The sequence below is a fragment of the Dipteris shenzhenensis genome, chromosome 23 (assembly GCF_047967505.1).
Source record: "Dipteris shenzhenensis isolate YYH24624 ecotype China chromosome 23, Dip_SZ_1.0, whole genome shotgun sequence".
NCBI classification, from domain to species: domain Eukaryota; kingdom Viridiplantae; phylum Streptophyta; class Polypodiopsida; order Gleicheniales; family Dipteridaceae; genus Dipteris; species Dipteris shenzhenensis.
In genome coordinates this window covers 51567239-51584570 of record NC_141618.1, presented here as the reverse complement: position 1 = coordinate 51584570, position 17332 = coordinate 51567239, and the positions used below count along the sequence as shown (strand labels likewise).

Here is a 17332-nt window from a genome sequence, read left to right as displayed (position 1 = left end):
AGTTTTGGACCTGGTGAACTAATTTTATAAGGTTTTTGCAGAAGTTTCGACATGTTTCTAACAGGCCACCTTCTGTTTTGGTCATTTCCAGGTTTGGTGTCTGTTAGAGAGACCCACTCCAGCCAGGTTGCCTCAGGTATTTTGGAGTGCAGTAATCGACTGGTTTTCACCAGCTGCCTCAGTTTTCCTGCTGTCATCCTGTTTTAGAGGCATTTCAGGGGTTTGCAGAACTGATATTTAGGATTTTGACCTGTTTTGTACCAGCTGTTCTCAGTTTAGAGTTCCCAAGACCTGGTCAACACATTTGGAGGTCCTTTTTGTTGCCTTTCAGCACATTTTTGACTTGTTTTGAATACTCTTCTCTGCTGGAGCAAAGTCACTTCAGTACTGGAGATCTGCAGCTGATTGGACCTGCTCCAGTTCATTTTGACTGAAGATGGTGTATATAAACAAAGAACAGTTCTGCTTTTTTACTGTTCCGTCTCTAACAGTGTTGATAAACCTCGTTTCTGCACGGATAGTTGAGCTGTCATCATAGGAAGATACAACTACTGAGACATCAGTTCAGATTGTACTACAGGACCTTTCATTTTCAAAATTGCTGTCCACTCTATTGGGATCTTCTATCATCACAGTCAGAATTCAGGTGAGGTTGTGCATTGTTTATCCACGCATTGGTTAGTAATTTTGTTGGTGCAATACCATTCACAACATGTGAATTTTTTAGGGCAGTTACTTGTGCATACATCTGACATGGCTCATAGTTAGAATCAGAATCTGGGAGATGTGTTTGAGGTTTCATTCCAAGAGGATAAATTGGATGGCACCCATTGTGTTGAGTTGCAAAGAGTCTGTGAGGCTTTGTCATATTTGAAGACCCAGGAGATGTAGCCATTTCGCTTGGTACACCTAAGCAAGGAGGTAATGCCTGTGATAGTAACAAGCTTAGGTAAGGCTAGCTGCACTTACTGCTGTACTCAGGTTTGGAGGAGATGGGATGCCATAGATGCCTAGGCTATGGCTCTTTCTGCATTGTTTGTTAAGAGGTTCATTATACCTCATATCCGTTCCTCCAGACCTTCCAAGCAAGCTTGGGATACTTTGGAGAGATGTATCATGCAAGGAATGAGGGCTTGAAAATGCCAGGATGTAGCAAAGCGATTCAATGTCGAATCACTTGCCTAAGATCCATGATCTTGAGGAACAGTTCCTGAAAATTGATGATGTGATACCTGATAGGCCATTTGTGTCAACTACTCTCAACTCATTGCTAGAGTGCCATTTGTCTTTTCATACTTCTCTAAATCTATCTATATATACAGTTCGCTTACTTTCCAGGAACTTGGGGGATTGTTACTGTAGGAAGAACAGACAAGAAACAACATGCCTGTTGCTGGATGTTGCGCGTGTGTGGAAGGGAGGTGGGGGGAACTGGAGGTTAGGGGTTGGGCATGCGAGGTTAGGGGTCGAGCACGAGGGGTTGGGGTCAAGTGTGAGGCGGCGTAGGGAGGTTATTGGGTAGCATGGGAGGTCAAAGGGCCGAGCACGGGACATCAGTAGGTTGGGCATGGGAGGTCGAGGTGTGGCATTAATAAGGAGGCCATTGAGGCTCACTCATCAGTCCAACACATCTTGGAAACCTCGCCCATCAATCCAAAGTTTACCCTTTTATATGATATTTTCAAACCTACCATTGCATAGATCGTGTAATTTTGAGGAACTTTCCTTTAAGAACTCCTCCATTCGATAAGAGTAATGACCCCCTTCTTTGCAGGCCCTCCAAGGCACGAGGGCGTAGGGGGGCTAGGGGGCGACACAATGCAAGAGGTCGGCGCTGAGACGTGGGAGGGGGCAACACGTCTGGAAGTCGAGGCCGCGGTGAGCCACTTGAAGGCGGCCCATCAGGGTCGAGGTGAGGTGCAAGGGCTGAGTGAGACATGGTAGATCGGGGTGCCGAGTGTGGTACGGGAGGCGAGGGACGAGCACAAGCACGAGGCAAGATGTGAAAGGGTTAGGGGTAGTGTGGGGGGTTGGGGACGGTGTGGGAGGTCAAGGCACCATAGGGGGCATCATTGCGAGGGGTCGACGCGACACATCTGGAGGTTGGCATTGGAAAAGAGCTGGAAGGGACATGAGGGCTAGGTGCGGGAGAGGAGCGCAAGGGCGAGAGGTCGAGGAGAGAGATTTCAGGGAGGTTAGAGAGCCGGGCACAATGTGGGAAGTCAGGGCCAAGTACACATTAAGGTGGAGATGAGGCAAGGCATGCATCAGGGTAGGGGCGAAGTGTGGGAGGTCGAGGCCGAGCATGTGTCATGGTGGAGGCGAGGTATGTAGGGTCAAGCATAGTGTGGGAGGTTGGGGCCAAGGGTCAGGCATGGGAGAGCGGGATGTGGGTCAAGAGGTCTGGTGTCTTTGTTCACATCTTAAGTGACCTATGAGTTTTAAGGGGGGAGATGTTCTTCCTCCCTTTCTAAACCTCATTCAATGCTTCAAACATTATTCCCTCTTGCTTGTTAGACCAAACCTCTCCTATATAAACATAGTCTTTTAAGTATTTTTACTCATAGATGCAGTATGCAACACCAAACCCTCACTCTCTTACTTGTTGCACCCACCCTATTCTGCAAGTATGCATTCACTTGTCATAGCTCACATCGTTTTTCCTGTAAGTTGAAAGCCACGTTTGGTATGATAACAAACTATATTAGCCTTGAGCTATCATGATTCAACTTTTCTACTAAAAATTAATGACAAGGAGTAATGTTTAAGCCCTCAAGTTGTCACAAAAAGCAATAGTAATGTTCACAAAACACGTAAAACCTTTCAAAACCCATTGTCGAACAAAGACCAAGGTTAGCCATAGAGCATGTGGAGTGAGGGTAGTTATTCATTGACATTGTGTGTCTTCACAAACAATCCTTGTTTTGCCATTAGAATTTTCCACTACAATGCTAGTCAAGGAAACCCATCATAGGTTCCAATCTGAGGCTTGCAAAGAACTCCACTTTTCAAGTTCTAAAGCTCGTGAACACCGATTCCAATCAAAAGAATTTCATATAGGGAAAGGATCACAAACCGTTTACAACAATAAGATTCCCCAAATGCAACCCTATGTACATTCTTAAAAGGCGGTGCATCATCTGCCATGGTAAAATACCCAGTATGCACATAATGCACACTTCATTATGCTAATGTACATTAAAATCTCATGATGCAACTGAAATAATGCACATAACGCATAAAGGCTAGTGTACATTAAAATCTGTTTGTGTAAGGAATTGAACTTGAAAGAACTATGTTTTGCACTACCTCGACATAGAATAATCTGTAGACCTTTCCTCGGACAAATCAGGCAAGTCAATTCTCTGCCAAAACAAAAAACAAACGCATAGTGTCAAAAACAAAATAAATCTATTCCAACGCCTGTAGAACTGTAATCAGCCAAATCAATTCTCTGCCAAAAACAAAAAAACAAACGAAATAAATCCATTCCAATGCCTGAATATCCAGAACCCTAACCCAAAGTGCTATCGCAATACTCAAGAAAACTAGCATTCTGCATTGCAACGCTTGCCAACTATGTCCTCCAATGCCTTCAATGGTAACAAGCCTTAATCTTCATTGTACAACTTGAAGTTTGACTACAAAGGTTTATGTTGACCTCATATTTTGGTGGAGAATATCCATGAGCTAAAGTTGAGGTATTGAATAGCAAGGGGTGAAAGAGGTGCTTGAAGGCAATTCAACATTTTCACATGTTTTGTGAAGAGCACTTACCACATTGTCAAAAACATGGCTTATCAAGTCCCATCCTTTGAAAAAAAAAATCTCGTTGCTTTTTAGTCATAAAGGAAACTCTCCTCGACACAAATATTTGGTAGCGGTGATAGGGTGACAAGCCTTAATTTTCATTGGATGACTCAAAGTTTTCTCCTTGGCTTCGTATTTTGGTAGAGAACCAAGTGATGGTGTTCAAGAACATGGGACTTGGGTGAGCCCTACCTTCGTTTACCAAGGGGATGAAAGCTAGATATCAAGCAGCTGTCAACCTTATAGGACAATTGCAATAGTTAAATGATGTACCACAATACCCTAAGCTGTACAATGTATGACCATGAGGCCTAAGCAGTTTTCAAGATCAAGGGATTGAGATGGCCAACACTCAGTAATTTGTGCAAAACTGAAGCTTAAAGGTTTGTTTTTAACTGCCTTTGGAAACTATAATCTGGAAATACATACAGAAATTTACCCCCTATTCATCACATTGTAAACAAGCCTCTCAAGGAGAGTACGCTAGCAAAAGATCAGGCAAGCGATTACCTGTTGCAGTTTCGCGCAGACCTCCAGAACTTCTTCCAGGGGAGCCCAGTCCCCAAAGTTTCTTTCAATGAATTGGTAAGCCACTCCACCCTTTCCTGGTCTGACAATAAGTAGACCTCCCTTGATGGTTCCTTCGCCATTCAGATTATTATCTATTCCTGTAGCTTTAGCTCGCTTATAATTTGATCTGGCTACTGGGTTGAATAGAAATCCAGTAATGAAGCTCTCCTTGGGCAGTACTCCACCTCCCAACGCTTTGAAGAAATCACGATTCTTGTCCACCAGTACCATGCCACCCCAAAATCGAGGCCAAAAAGATCTAACCTGCATTCTCGAGCAAGCAAAGCACGATGGGACAACAGAAGCGACATGAGAACAGTCACAACTCTGGGACCAGACAATAACAGGGACACAAGGCCGAAAAGGAATCGTAAAAGTATCAAACGTCTTAGTAATATGGCCCTACAGTGCACAATCATGCCATCTTAGTGAGAAAGATAGGGTAGAAAGACACCTCGGAGTCTATCAACTCGTTGAGAACAGCCACCAATTGCACACCCAACGCATCAAAGATGGGTTTCCTGGAGTAAAGTTGATGGGCTTCTGCTCGACACATTACACATCTGCATACAGAAACCACAGAAAACTTAGATTTGCTTCGTTGGTGCAGAGCTTCTCTATTCAAAGAGACAAGCTGTCATTTGGATATTCCGTTGTAGTCTCTCTCAATGTCTCCAATCCCGCATCAATCTTCCCCCACTCATGTTTCCATTAATTCTGACGATAAATTGTTCAATTATAATGTATAAATTGAACTCACCCTGGACGACGTATGCAGAAAAGAATGGTTGGCTTTCCCGCCCATATGTCTGACGCTTTGGTAGGAGGCGGTACTCTCAATTCCCCTTGTCCCCAGAGATCTAATCCTGGCCTGTATTCGGGGGTGACCTTCTGTACTGAAATTTTCTCTAGAACTGAGAGTGGTGCGACATTCTCAGCAATTGGAGGAGGACTCACAAATCCACACAGCCGTGGCTCGGTATGCGCTGCAGCTACTACGCCTTTGAAAACTGGAGGTGATGCGTGTCTCTGATCCTTGTGCACGGGCCTCAAACCCGAATCGCTTTTGAAGCTGTAGGCATCAAATCCTTCGTTACGACTGGCAAAACTGGGCAGCGCGTTGACTTGTCCGTTGTTCGACTTTGTGTCAGAAGAATCGGAACTATAGACAGAGGCGCCCCCGACGATTGAAGGAGGAGGGCTAGGGAAGGTCTTCGCAGAGGGAGCGTAGGACCCATATTCACTGCCGCCATCGCCAGATCGCACCGTCGAAATGGATCTTTTCCTCGCTGGCAACGTTAGAGTGGGCGGCAAAACGATGCCGCAAGCAGTGGTCCTGTCGATGAACCGAGCAACGTGACCCCTTTTCATACCGTATTGTGAGCTCAAAACAGAAGGGCTCGTATTGAGAAGCTCCGGCAAGCCTTTCCCAGAGGCCTCCATCTTGTCTGCGTATTCCATGAGGGAGCGATCATGAAGGTAGGTTCTGATTTCGAGAGCATCCTGCATCAACAAAGCAAAACCACAAGAATCGGCCAACTAACCATTTAGTTGCGAATCGGCCAACTAACCATCTAGTTGCGGATCACACGAGACAAATAAGAGGTTGTATAACCCCGTGTTGCTAATGTTCACGCTTTCCGGAGGCACGGTAGCTTCAACTGAAGCTCCCTTGAACTGCACGCGTATTGAGAAAGGCCAATTTGCATCATCTGCTGACTGCCGTATAATTGCTTAAAGGGGAAAATCACCAGCACGTACCGCAGATTCGAGAAGATCGAAATGACGAAGGAAGACAGAACAGGAAGATGAAACGCACCCGCTGCTGCTGAGAGAGCTTGAGAGACTCCATATCCTCGGCGCTCATCATCTTGAGGGTGGGGACGTCGTCCCAGCCGTCTTCGACGAGGGAGGGGAGGATGTCGAGGAGAGAACCGTGGCCGACGAAATCGTCGAGGGAAAAGGAAGCCATGGAAGCTGGAAGAGAAGACGAAGAAGGAAGAAATTGGGCAGAGTTGCAAAGACGAAGACGAAGACCAACAGAAGTTTGGAAGGCTTTGAAGAAGTGAAATTTGGCTACGTTGACTTATCCTCCGTCAAACTCGCCAGCCGGCCACTTTTGCCTCTCCTCCACGTGGCAATATTGCTTGCCCCCACGTGGCACGTTGCCACCTCTCCTTGCTCTCCTGAATGCATCCACTGCCATCTCGTTCCTTCTTCCGTAGCTTGTAAGAGCATGCTCCCGCTTGCTCGTTTGCACACCGTCGCTCGCCTGAATGCATCTCGATTGCACGAACGTGCTCTTACATACTATGCATTACACACCTTCTTCCTTAGTCTGTAAGAACATGTTCCCGCTTTTTGCTGCTCTGCCACGCTCAAGCTGGAGTGTTGGGCATTCGTGGGGGCGACTCCTAAGGATGGTTCCCACGAACGTTTCCTTGGCTCGACTCTCACAACAACGCAAATTGATTGGAAGCATTGCACTTGGCTGCCGAAATGCCCACCGTTGGGAGAGTGACATTTCCACTCTCCAACCGGGCGCAACCGGGCGGTGCAGTGCTGGACTTTGGCTTGGCGTGCAGGGTAGGAACAACCTCAGCATGACAAAGATTTGCCAAAACATGGCATTTATGCTTGTCTGGCGCCGCACGAGAACCTGCTCTAAACAACCTAAGGCAACCGGAAGATACAAAGGAGCCAGTCATTCATACCCGAAGGAATAATGCTCCCTAGCAAACCACACGAGAAGTCCCACGAGCATAATTAACACATCTAGTCCTCCGACAACTTCTCCAGCGTGAAATTTCTCAAAATTGAGGTTTTAAATCCTCGGGGAGTTCCTCTTTCGAGTACCCCTCCCTTGGAGCTACCGTAATTCGCAACATTCAATCCTTTAAGCTTGAAAGATCGTGATGGAAAGACTGGCTTCCCTTGATTCAAAAGATTTGTCTATTCGAAGTGCGATCCCATCCATTGCTATGCAAAATCTCAACCAGCATTCGTGGGCCACTCGTTGCGCAGACAATTAAAAAAATTGTGGCTTTACCTCCACTCTATGCGCCTAAGTGTGGATACTCACTTCACCTGTTTGGACAAATGTGAAACCTCCCTAAGAGTGCATTCCAGTTGGCAGCGTTGGGATGTGCCCCTTGGAAAGCACTCATGTATTGTCACTTCGAAGGACTCATGTTCATGTTTGTCACATCCAACCTGATTTGTCACACAAGAACATGAGCTAAGAGCAAATGACAAAATAGCCACATGCCCCATCCTCACTAGCATCTATTAAGAAACAAAATTGGGGTAGGTCTATCAGTGTTAAGGCCTTATGGTATTGTGGTGGTTTGGTGGGAAATGGGAAAGCTTTTTTCCCATTGTCAACATTAAGGCTTTACGACATTTGTCCCCCACAATTTTTCCCCATTGTCAGCATTAAGGCTTTACGACATTTGTCCTCCACCTTTTTTCCCCATTTTCTCCCCACAAGCTCTTGACATCTTGATGTCAATAGGTTTGTGGGTAAAAACAAAAAGGCTTTGTGAAGCATTTGAGGGTTAAAAATGACATAAATTCCACATTCTCACTAAAATTGAAATATTTAACATGGGGAATTCGTTTTTTCCATAAAAACCCCTTTCCCACCATGTCATTAAGGCTTTAGAAACCTACTTGACTGAGGCTTCTAGGATCAAGATGCTAGAAGGCTTATTATCATGATAAAACAAAAATTACTTTTAGAAGCTTTGAGTAGAAGAGATGATTTCGGATATCAAAATAGCTGAGATTCACGAGAAAGTCTTGCACTATTTACCAATAGGTAGTATTATTGGGCTTATGGTTTTTCAGGTTTGGACTTTTTTGCAATAAGAAGTAATATATTCCATTCATAACAAGGCCTTTACACTAGCAGTGGGAAAGTAGTCTCCATACCAAGCCTCCACAACAAACCAACAACAAAGTTGGAGAGAAAACTCTATTTGAAGCCTCTCAACCCTACACACGAGGTGTGCGATGTAAGTCAATCCCAAACTCTCACTACAAGTCAGTGAAAAAACAAAGACCAAAACCAAAAGACCTACGAAGGGGGAACCTATTTTCCTCTAGCAAGATGTGCCTAAGGAGCCAAGAGTCCCCCCGCTTTAGTCCAGGGAGAAAAAACCCACACCAAAAGCTTGAACCAAGGCAGCAAATTGAATGTAGCTCAAGTCGTGGAACCACTTGGAAGGAGAAAAGGGGAAGAAAAAAATGTTCCTTGAAGAGCACTGGATGCGGAAGAAAGGGGACATCATCAATGGAGCTGTAGGCATAGATGAAAGGTCCAAAAGCTATCCAATGCATTAACATGAGTCTTGCAATGCCCAACGGAGTTGTAGGCATAGATGAAAGCTCCAAAAGCTATCCAATGCATTAACGGAGCTGTAGGCATAGATGAAAGGTCCAAAAACTATCCAATGCATTAACGTGAGACTTGCCATGCCCTACATTCTTAGGGCATTGATTGGCTAGAGTGAGAAATGTTGCTTCAAAAACATCTAACAAGGCAGGGCCAAGCATTAGGGAGAAAGGAAAAAAGGTGGGGATAGGGGGGGATGCTACGAAGGAAGCTTAGCACCACCCTGGCTTGAATGATGAAGCTAGGGATGGCATGATGAACAGAGGTGAGGGTAGCGACCTGGGTTGAAGTGATCTCAAAGAACCACAATGCCCATGTGTTGAACCGGTAAGGAGTCGAAGGTCTCAATTCGAAGTTACTTTTGTACTTAAGTCCATTGATATGACATAATATACAAACCATTTTTCTTTTGCCTTAAAAAAAAAAAATGTCGCACAATCGCTCTTTATAGGTCTATATACAATTTGCATTGATCATCTTAATCTCCAATTCATAGTTCTTTTATGTTTCTTTGGTGTAAAATTCAAAGTGGTGGGTCCTTTTCTTGGTCTTTTTGTTACCCCTTTCTAGTTAATTGATTTTTTTTGGGGGGGAGGAGTGTCTTGGGTACCAATTTAAATACTCATGTTAACAACTGGTGTATGCTTTTGGACATCCATCCACAAGGGTATAACCATTGACATTGTGGAGCTTCAATGATGTTGATGCTTGTCTCGTGCAAGCATGATGCTAACGAGGTATGGATAATAACTTTGCTACTATTTCTTATGCTTAGGATTGGGAAAGATGTAGAACATTTTTATAGTGGATATGATTGAGGGGACATTCGAGGATGAGGTGACAGAAGTGGATGCTAGTTATACCCCATTGCAGAAGCAGCTCATGTATGTTCGGTTATATTTAAGTCAATAAAATGAAGCAACGTATGTGGCAAAAGGGTCCATTTTCTTTGAAATTGAAAGAAAGAAGTGATAAGGTGACATTGAAATGATTGTAACATTGAAATTGAAAGAAAGAAGTGATAGGGTGATAGTGAAACAATTGTAATCAAATACAACCCTTGAATGGAAACTTTACTAACACGTGGGTTTCCCTTGCAAGAGAAAAGGGCTTCAAGGATCAAAGGTCAAAGCACAAGGGAAATGCTATTAGATTTTTACACAAAGCTTGAATTTGCACTATTCCTTATTACGCCTTTTGAGGATGCCAATTCATCTCTCTCTCTCTCTCTCTCTCTCTCTCTCTCTCTCTCTCTGTCTCTGTCTCTGTCTCTCTCTCTCTCTCTCTCTCTGTCTGTCTGTCTCTCTCTCTCTCTCTCTCTCTCTCTCTCTCTCTCTCTATTTTAGTAACTCTACAAACCACTACAACTTTTGTTGTGTTCAAGGTTTGTTTGGATTAGTTAAATTACAATGAGCACTTAGTTGTCACCCTTGAGCTATGAGTTATGATTTGTTCATGATTTAAAACCCATTTGTATATAATCATATCTCTAATGGGCTTTTGGTCTATTAAGGATCATAACTATAGCTTCCTTGGTAAAACAACGAGTCATATACCCTAGTATACCCAAAAAAAAAACCAAGGACATTTGAATGTAATAAAGCTCGGAGTCATAGTGGCTTATGCCGAAACGCTCAACAAATACTTAATAAGGGAGTATGAGAGGCACAGAGACTCATGATAGTACATGTATATTTTATACTCAATGAGGGAGCATGAGAGGCACATAGACTCATGACAGTGCATGTTGTTTAGAAAGCAAAAGGCCTCCAAGAATATTGCTTTCCTTTTAAGTAGTATCTTCTTATTAGCACTATGATAAGTGGTCTAAGGCTAGATCAACCAAGTGAAACATGCAATTTACTAGTTCATTAATACCCAACATCAAGTCTTATCAAAAAGAAACTTTTAGTCTCCAATCTTTTTTATTTTTTTAGTGGTTGTGTAATGAACGAGGCATTTCCCCACTTTCGATAAATAGTGCATTCTAACCCCCTTAGACCTTTTTTCAGACATAAATGTGTTGCTATCAATGATTCAATATATGTAGATGCATATTTATCCATGTGTCTAAAGGTGTTTTGATAAATCAACACTATGGATCATGGTAAATATGCTTCATTATATGTCCATATATATATGTATGTATGTATTTTTCTAAAGGGGTTATGATAAATGAACAGTATGTCTCATGGTATCCGCTTTAAATGCAAAATTCATTACCAAAATTTCACCACTTTACTACTTAATGTTTCAATATGTCATCACTTAGTCATTTATGCATTTAACAAAGTTGCCTTTAATTGCTATTGCTACCTTGTTCAAGAATAAAAGCTTGAAGTACAAACTTTTGGGAAGTAGTTTTCCTTCTTGGATCTCTTTAAGTTCAAGTGTTCCACTGGTAACTACTTGGGTACTAATTTGAAAGGGACTATTCCATTCAAGTTTTACGTTAGGCTTCCTTGGACCACAAGCCTAGAATTTTGTAGTAAGACCACATCATCTAGACACACCTTGCAAAAAGTGACCACCAATCAGACCTTAATGGAAGAGTACTATATGATGATACCACATATCATCCAAACACACCTTTCAAAAGTGTCCTTTTTATGCTTAGATATCTAGAGTCCTTTCTTCCCTACCAACTTTCACAATGCATGTCGTTGCATCCTTATGGACTTTATGTGTGTGTGCATGCATGTTTTCTTTTTCTTTTTCTTTTTTTTTTTGGGGGGGGGGGAGAATAATACATTGATTTTAAATGCATGAAAATATAACATTAAGGTATGTGTTTTTCATTTAAAAAAAGGCTTTACAAAGATACAAGAACATCCTTGATGAATTTTGATGCAAAAAGAATACCTCTAGACCCCTCATCCATTATACTGCAGTTGTAGGGCATGTCTAGAGGCCACTTTTTGCAAAAACAGCCTTTAGATGCTTATAATGGATGAGGGTTCTAAAGTCCTTTTTGATCACCAACTTTCACCCATGCATGTCGTTGCATCCTTATGGATCTTATGGATTATAAAAAATTGAAGGACTACCAAAATGTTTGAGTTCATCATGCATTTAGACATAGTTTTGTCCAATTTCTTTGACCCTGAACATCAGTATGGATTGACTTGTCCAATTGGTTTTGTGCTAACATGTAGGTCAAAGAAATTCAACACAATTGCAAATTAGTATAAATTTTCTTTAGCAATTCCAGGATGCATTTTGGATTGACGAATTTTGTTCGTATCAGTAGGGGGAAGACAATTGGTTTGGACAATTATGTCCTTAGTTGGACATTACATTGGGAAGACTTTTCCACATGTCTTAGTATTTCAGGGATAGATATCTCCTAATGTGAAATTAGAGAGATGTAATTGAAGGCTTTAAATTGACTCCTCGAAATGAAGATGATCAAACTAAATACTAACAGTGGTGGCAAAGTGAAGCACCATCTTGTTTCTTTTCTCAGACATGCGGGCTAGATCCTTCATCCAACAATATTAGCTATTGCATATGTTTTTGGTGTTATAGATCACTCATCCTTAGTTTCTTAGGCTAGCAACGAAAGTTGGAGGAGAAATTTGTACAAAATGTAGGCTAGATTAATGCTTATAGAGCATTGTTGCATTGCATGTGATTTCTTCTTACAAGTCTTACATTTGGAGTGTATAAATATAATATTTCTTCTTACAAGTTGTACATTTGGACTATATACATGTGATATTATCTGAAATTCTTGTGCTCTCATCTTTGTTGTACTCCTATGTTGCAATTAATTTGTTATAAGGTGCAATTCCTTTGTAATAACGTGTTTAAAATTCAGTGAATAAGATAGAAAAGTTGCATAGTGATTCGATAAGAAAATAATTACAAATGCGCACATGTACAATATGCCAAAAGAGGAAACCTTACTACCTAATATTTATTTTTCTATAGGAAGGTCCTTGTCACTTCTAAACCTAAAACACACTATGCAAAATTTTAGGACTTGTGTCAAATCAAATTTCAAATTGGGACATGAGAAAAGTTCAAATTTTATTTATAGTTATGCTATATGTTTCTCTAACATCTCCAAAAAAACAAAAGTCTTTTAAAAACCAAGAGAGTAGGTGATGATACATGAAACATCTATAAACATAACCATATGATATAGTGCAAGATAAAGATTCCCTATGGTAGGGGGCACATAAGCACATAAGATATAATGCAAGATAAGATTCTCTATGGTAGGTGGCGCATATATGCCATTCTTGGTGTTAAAATAAACTAGTTTAATATAGCTAAAATGTACCAATTTAAAATACACCAATTTAAGATGTACCCTAATTGCCTTATTTAGTACAAAATTCAAAAGACTCAAAATAATTGCTTGAAATAAATTAGCATAATTTGGTGAATCATAACTTTTTTTTTCTTTGAGCAAAAAAGTAAAATTTTGTATTATGACCCAAAAGACAAGGTACTAACATGAAGTTTGGATTACAACTTGTTAAACCCGTAAAGATGAATGAAAAACTAAGAACAAAAGAAAAAAATGAACATTACACCACTCAAACCAAATAATCATGTAGGTATGCCCACGAGTTCAGTGAGGAGTATGCTTTGAGCGTGTCTAGATTAAATGAGAAGGCATTGAGACTAGGATCACAATGACATCACTATGAAAGACTAGAAATTTGTCTTCACTTAACAACCAACTCTAGGCTAGAATAAAGTAAAATCTACAAGTCTTTTACAAAATCCTTTGCCTCAAAGGGCCATCGACAAGTTGCCTTATAGAATTGCATGAGCTCCATTCGTAGAAAATCGAATGGACCATGCAGAGAGTAGAGGACATCTGGTAGCAAAGCATAATAGGTGGGAAGACACATATAGGAGTTTTGAAAGGCACTATTCCAAAACAACACTACCATTAGCTCCTTTTGCGATAATTTTTTTCGATGCTTATTACTTAGTTTTTTGTTCAAAATATTTCCGTCAATATTACAGCCAAAAAGTCATATTGTTTATATTTTTGTCCATATTAGGGTCGATATTAGCATCAATATTAGTGTTATTTACTAGAGGTAGCATCGACATTTTAGTCGAAAATGCCTTTGTAAAATACACACAGCATCAAAAAAGGCGTCGATATTCATCCTTACTTAACCTTGCAAAATTCAAATCAAATTCAAATGTTTTCACATTGCAACATATATTGGATCAATGTTGCTCTCCATTTCTTAATCAATTAAAGTGTCACTAGAATATTCATTGTGAGATTGATGCTCATCCTCTCAATCAGTCGTGGCCAAGTCTCGCACATCTTTAGCATTTAGATCGAGGTCTCCCAAATCAGTATCTGAAAAACCCTTTGAGGAGCTCAAACTATCTTCACTTTCCAAAACTCTAGTAGAAGGGGTTCTGGAAGTGCTAGCTTCCAACCCATCTATTTCTTTCTCTTCCATTTCATTCTCTGCTTCCACATCTTGAAATACATGTCGGTTTCTAGGTGCAACTTGAATCACAAACCACCACTGTCGATTAGGTTGAAAGACCACCTAAAACAAAAATCCATGATATGTTTATACAATCTTTGACAAAGTTGAACAGCAAACGATATCCATACAAGAAATTCTTACTCTAAAACAAAAATCCATGATATGTTTATACAATCTTTGATGAGCGTGGGTGGCATAAATGTGTCAATAAGGTCATCCCATATTTTTGCTGAGTTAATGGAAAAAAATCCGCTTGGATCCTTCTTGATCGTAGCCTGAGCACCTCTACAAATGACTTTGAACCATATCAGATCAAATACAAATACTTGGAATTTCCTAAAGTTCACTTGAAAAATATATTGTATGGTTCCAACAAAATCCATTTCTATTTCAACCAATCAACTAACTAATGGGGTAGCATGCAACATTTCAAAGCAGACTTATATCTTGAAAAGAAGCAACTATCATAAAGATATATCCCTACCGAAGCTTCGAGGGATCTCCATCTCAATTCAACAATAGGACCAAGACAACACAGAAGATAGCACACCCAGTACCACAGTTGCAAGATAACACATCTATCGACAAAGACCGACAAAGAGGCTTTTCAAAAATCAGCACAAATACAATGGGAGTTCCATGCCCCAGTGAGAATGCCTTCAAAGAGAAATCCAAGGGAGCTTAGTGACATCTTTGCACAACATCATAGCATGCAATCACATAAAAAGTGGCTACAATTACATTCCGTGCAGATTCTGCAAACAACACAGCAATGACATTGTCGTATTTCCCATGCGGTTCAGGTATGCTCAGGATTCCTATGCAGTACTCCGTGTAGCCGAGAAGGGCACACGCATAAGTTGGGCTCACCTATTGCACTCACGTCTGATGAGTGAGATTGCAAAGAAGGATTTGACTACCTCTAATGCACATTCCAAGATTGCACCCTTCATTGCAGTGTTTTTTGAATTTGTAGTGCATAGCAAAGAAGAGATGCCAAATGTGATTATACAATGTTGAGAGGATAGAAGAAAAGAAATACATGACAGAATAGAGCTACAGGACAGCAAAGAATCTGACCAATTGAAGGATGCAATAGTATAAGACTTGCAAGAGGCACAATGATCTCAAGATGAAGCATTGCAAGCGGTATATGGTAAGTCCTTAGTAGACACACTTTGGGACACGCCACTAGCCAAGGAGGAGATGCCTCCTCAGGAAGCAGAATAGAAATCATCCAAAAAGATCAAGCTCAACCAATGAGCTAAAGCGATGATGCCAAAGGAAACATGGCTGAAGCTCCGAGGATAACGTGGCCCGGTTATTCCTCAACTCACCCCCCAAGACCCCATTTGAAAATTTGTCTCCAGTCCACAAGCTAGACTTGCAAAAACTCTTGTCAAGGAAACACATGCATTGGCAGCACCGGCAGAAGTGTCAAACATGCAGGCTGACCATGCTGTCCAACAATACTTTGAACACCAAAAGAATAAACAAGCAAAGCCCTTAGCAATAGGTCCAACAGTTGTGGAAAGACAAAGAGGCAATACATGAATTTATGCTCAAACAATCTGAAATGCATCAATAGCTTGCCACTGCACAGGCCAAACTTACTACACTTGAGAAAGAATATGCCACTGCACAGGCCAAACTTACAGCACTTGCAAAGTCTAAGGAGCAGCAGAACAAACATATTGTAAAGCTAACAGCCCAGGTTAAGGTACAACAAGACTGCATGCCTACTGTAACAGGTTGGCTCTAAGAAATGAAGGATGAATTCTTTGTCCAGCTTGACCATATGGGAGTGGACCACAGTGACCTTCGAATCGAGAATACTTTGTTAAAGTAACAGATTCATGCACTACAAAATGTAGAATAGCAACTCAGGGAAATGGCTGATGAAGTAGAAGGCATATTCCTTTGCAAGTATGAATTTACTGAGTTGAAGAATGAACTGGTCAGGACATCACAAGAGATGTGGAATTACTTGAAAGGAAGACTCTTTACTATTGCCAAGCGACCATACGATGCTTTTGCATCAGCTGCATACGCCTATGAGGCCATGGCCTATGAGCTAGAGACTCTGAGGGCAAGAACAAAGCATGCCCAGAGGAAGTAGATGCCATTGGATGACACTCTCACACTCTTTGAAATAGGGAAAGAAGAGACTCCTGCAAATTTCAATATGCCTACAGAATTCATGACACATGATGCTCAGCATACAGCAGTACTACCTAAAGAAAATGCCAGCACTGAAGTCAAGACTATACCCAGCCATTCCATGTGTGCAAGCCCCAGCAAAAAAAAATGAGGATCCAGAATCAGCTGCAGCAACAGAAGAGACTCAAGGAAAGAAAGAGAAAACTGACACTGCAGATCCACTTGTCACCCGGGGAACAATGATTGACCTCAATGCTTCACATACCTTCAAGGTTCACTTGAAGCAGTATTTCCAGTAGAAAGGGGTTCGTGTCCCTGACTTTTTGTAAAAAAGCCTCTCCACCGAAAGTGCTAGGTGTTGAAGGCATAGCCTCCACCCACGTGGACACTTACCATGGGATAGGATAAATACACCTCTGGTAAGAGGGAGCTACTAGAACAAAGTAGTGGGATCATTTTGTAACTGTAGGGATAGTTGTAACTGTCCCTAACAGCACTCCTTAGTGGCCTGGTCCACCACATAATGTTTTGGACTATGACTGTTACATTTTGAAACTTACTATTGCCTTACAACAGTCGTACTGATCTCGAATAGCTATATAAATCTTGTATTAGCTCTTGTTGAAGAGAGAGTTGTTGAGTTGATGTATTCTCTGCTAAAACATAATATACAAGAAACATACTACCTTTGCAAGGTTTTCTCTATTCTTTTTATACATCTCGTGATAGCTTTGTAGTCCGATTACTTTCCGATTATACTCCGACTGCTGGCACCTTGTTGTCAAGAGTGGAGACGTGTTTGTGTTTTTCACTTGTCTGAAGTCACTCTGAACATTATCTCACAATTGTAGACTCCCCAAAGTTTTTCCAAGATGGTGTGAATTGCAGTTTATGTGATGTGGATTTTCAAAAGTAGTAA

General features: G+C 41.3%; 1 protein-coding gene across 1 annotated transcript; it reads right to left on the bottom strand.

The window, feature by feature from the left end:
• Positions 1-3046: 3046 nt before the first annotated feature.
• On the bottom strand, positions 3047-6416 carry LOC147887518 (uncharacterized). Its single transcript, XM_087394539.1, has 5 exons — positions 6200-6416; positions 5141-5883; positions 4835-4943; positions 4321-4644; positions 3047-3365 (listed from the first exon to the last, which is right to left on the bottom strand). Exons 1-5 carry the CDS (start codon positions 6350-6352, stop codon positions 3306-3308), a joined length of 1389 nt encoding a protein of 462 aa, XP_087250665.1. The 5' UTR covers positions 6353-6416; the 3' UTR covers positions 3047-3305.
• Positions 6417-17332: the final 10916 nt, after the last annotated feature.

Coding starts and splice junctions, on each gene's coding strand:
- LOC147887518 (XM_087394539.1), bottom strand. CDS start 6,352: ATGGCTTCCTTTTCCCTCGACGATTTCGTCGGCCACGGTTCTCTCCTC. Junction 5,884..6,199: donor AGCTCTCTCAGCAGCAGCGG/GTGCGTTTCATC, acceptor TTGTTGATGCAG/GATGCTCTCGAAATCAGAAC. Junction 4,645..4,834: donor ACGAGTTGATAGACTCCGAG/GTGTCTTTCTAC, acceptor TCGAGAATGCAG/GTTAGATCTTTTTGGCCTCG.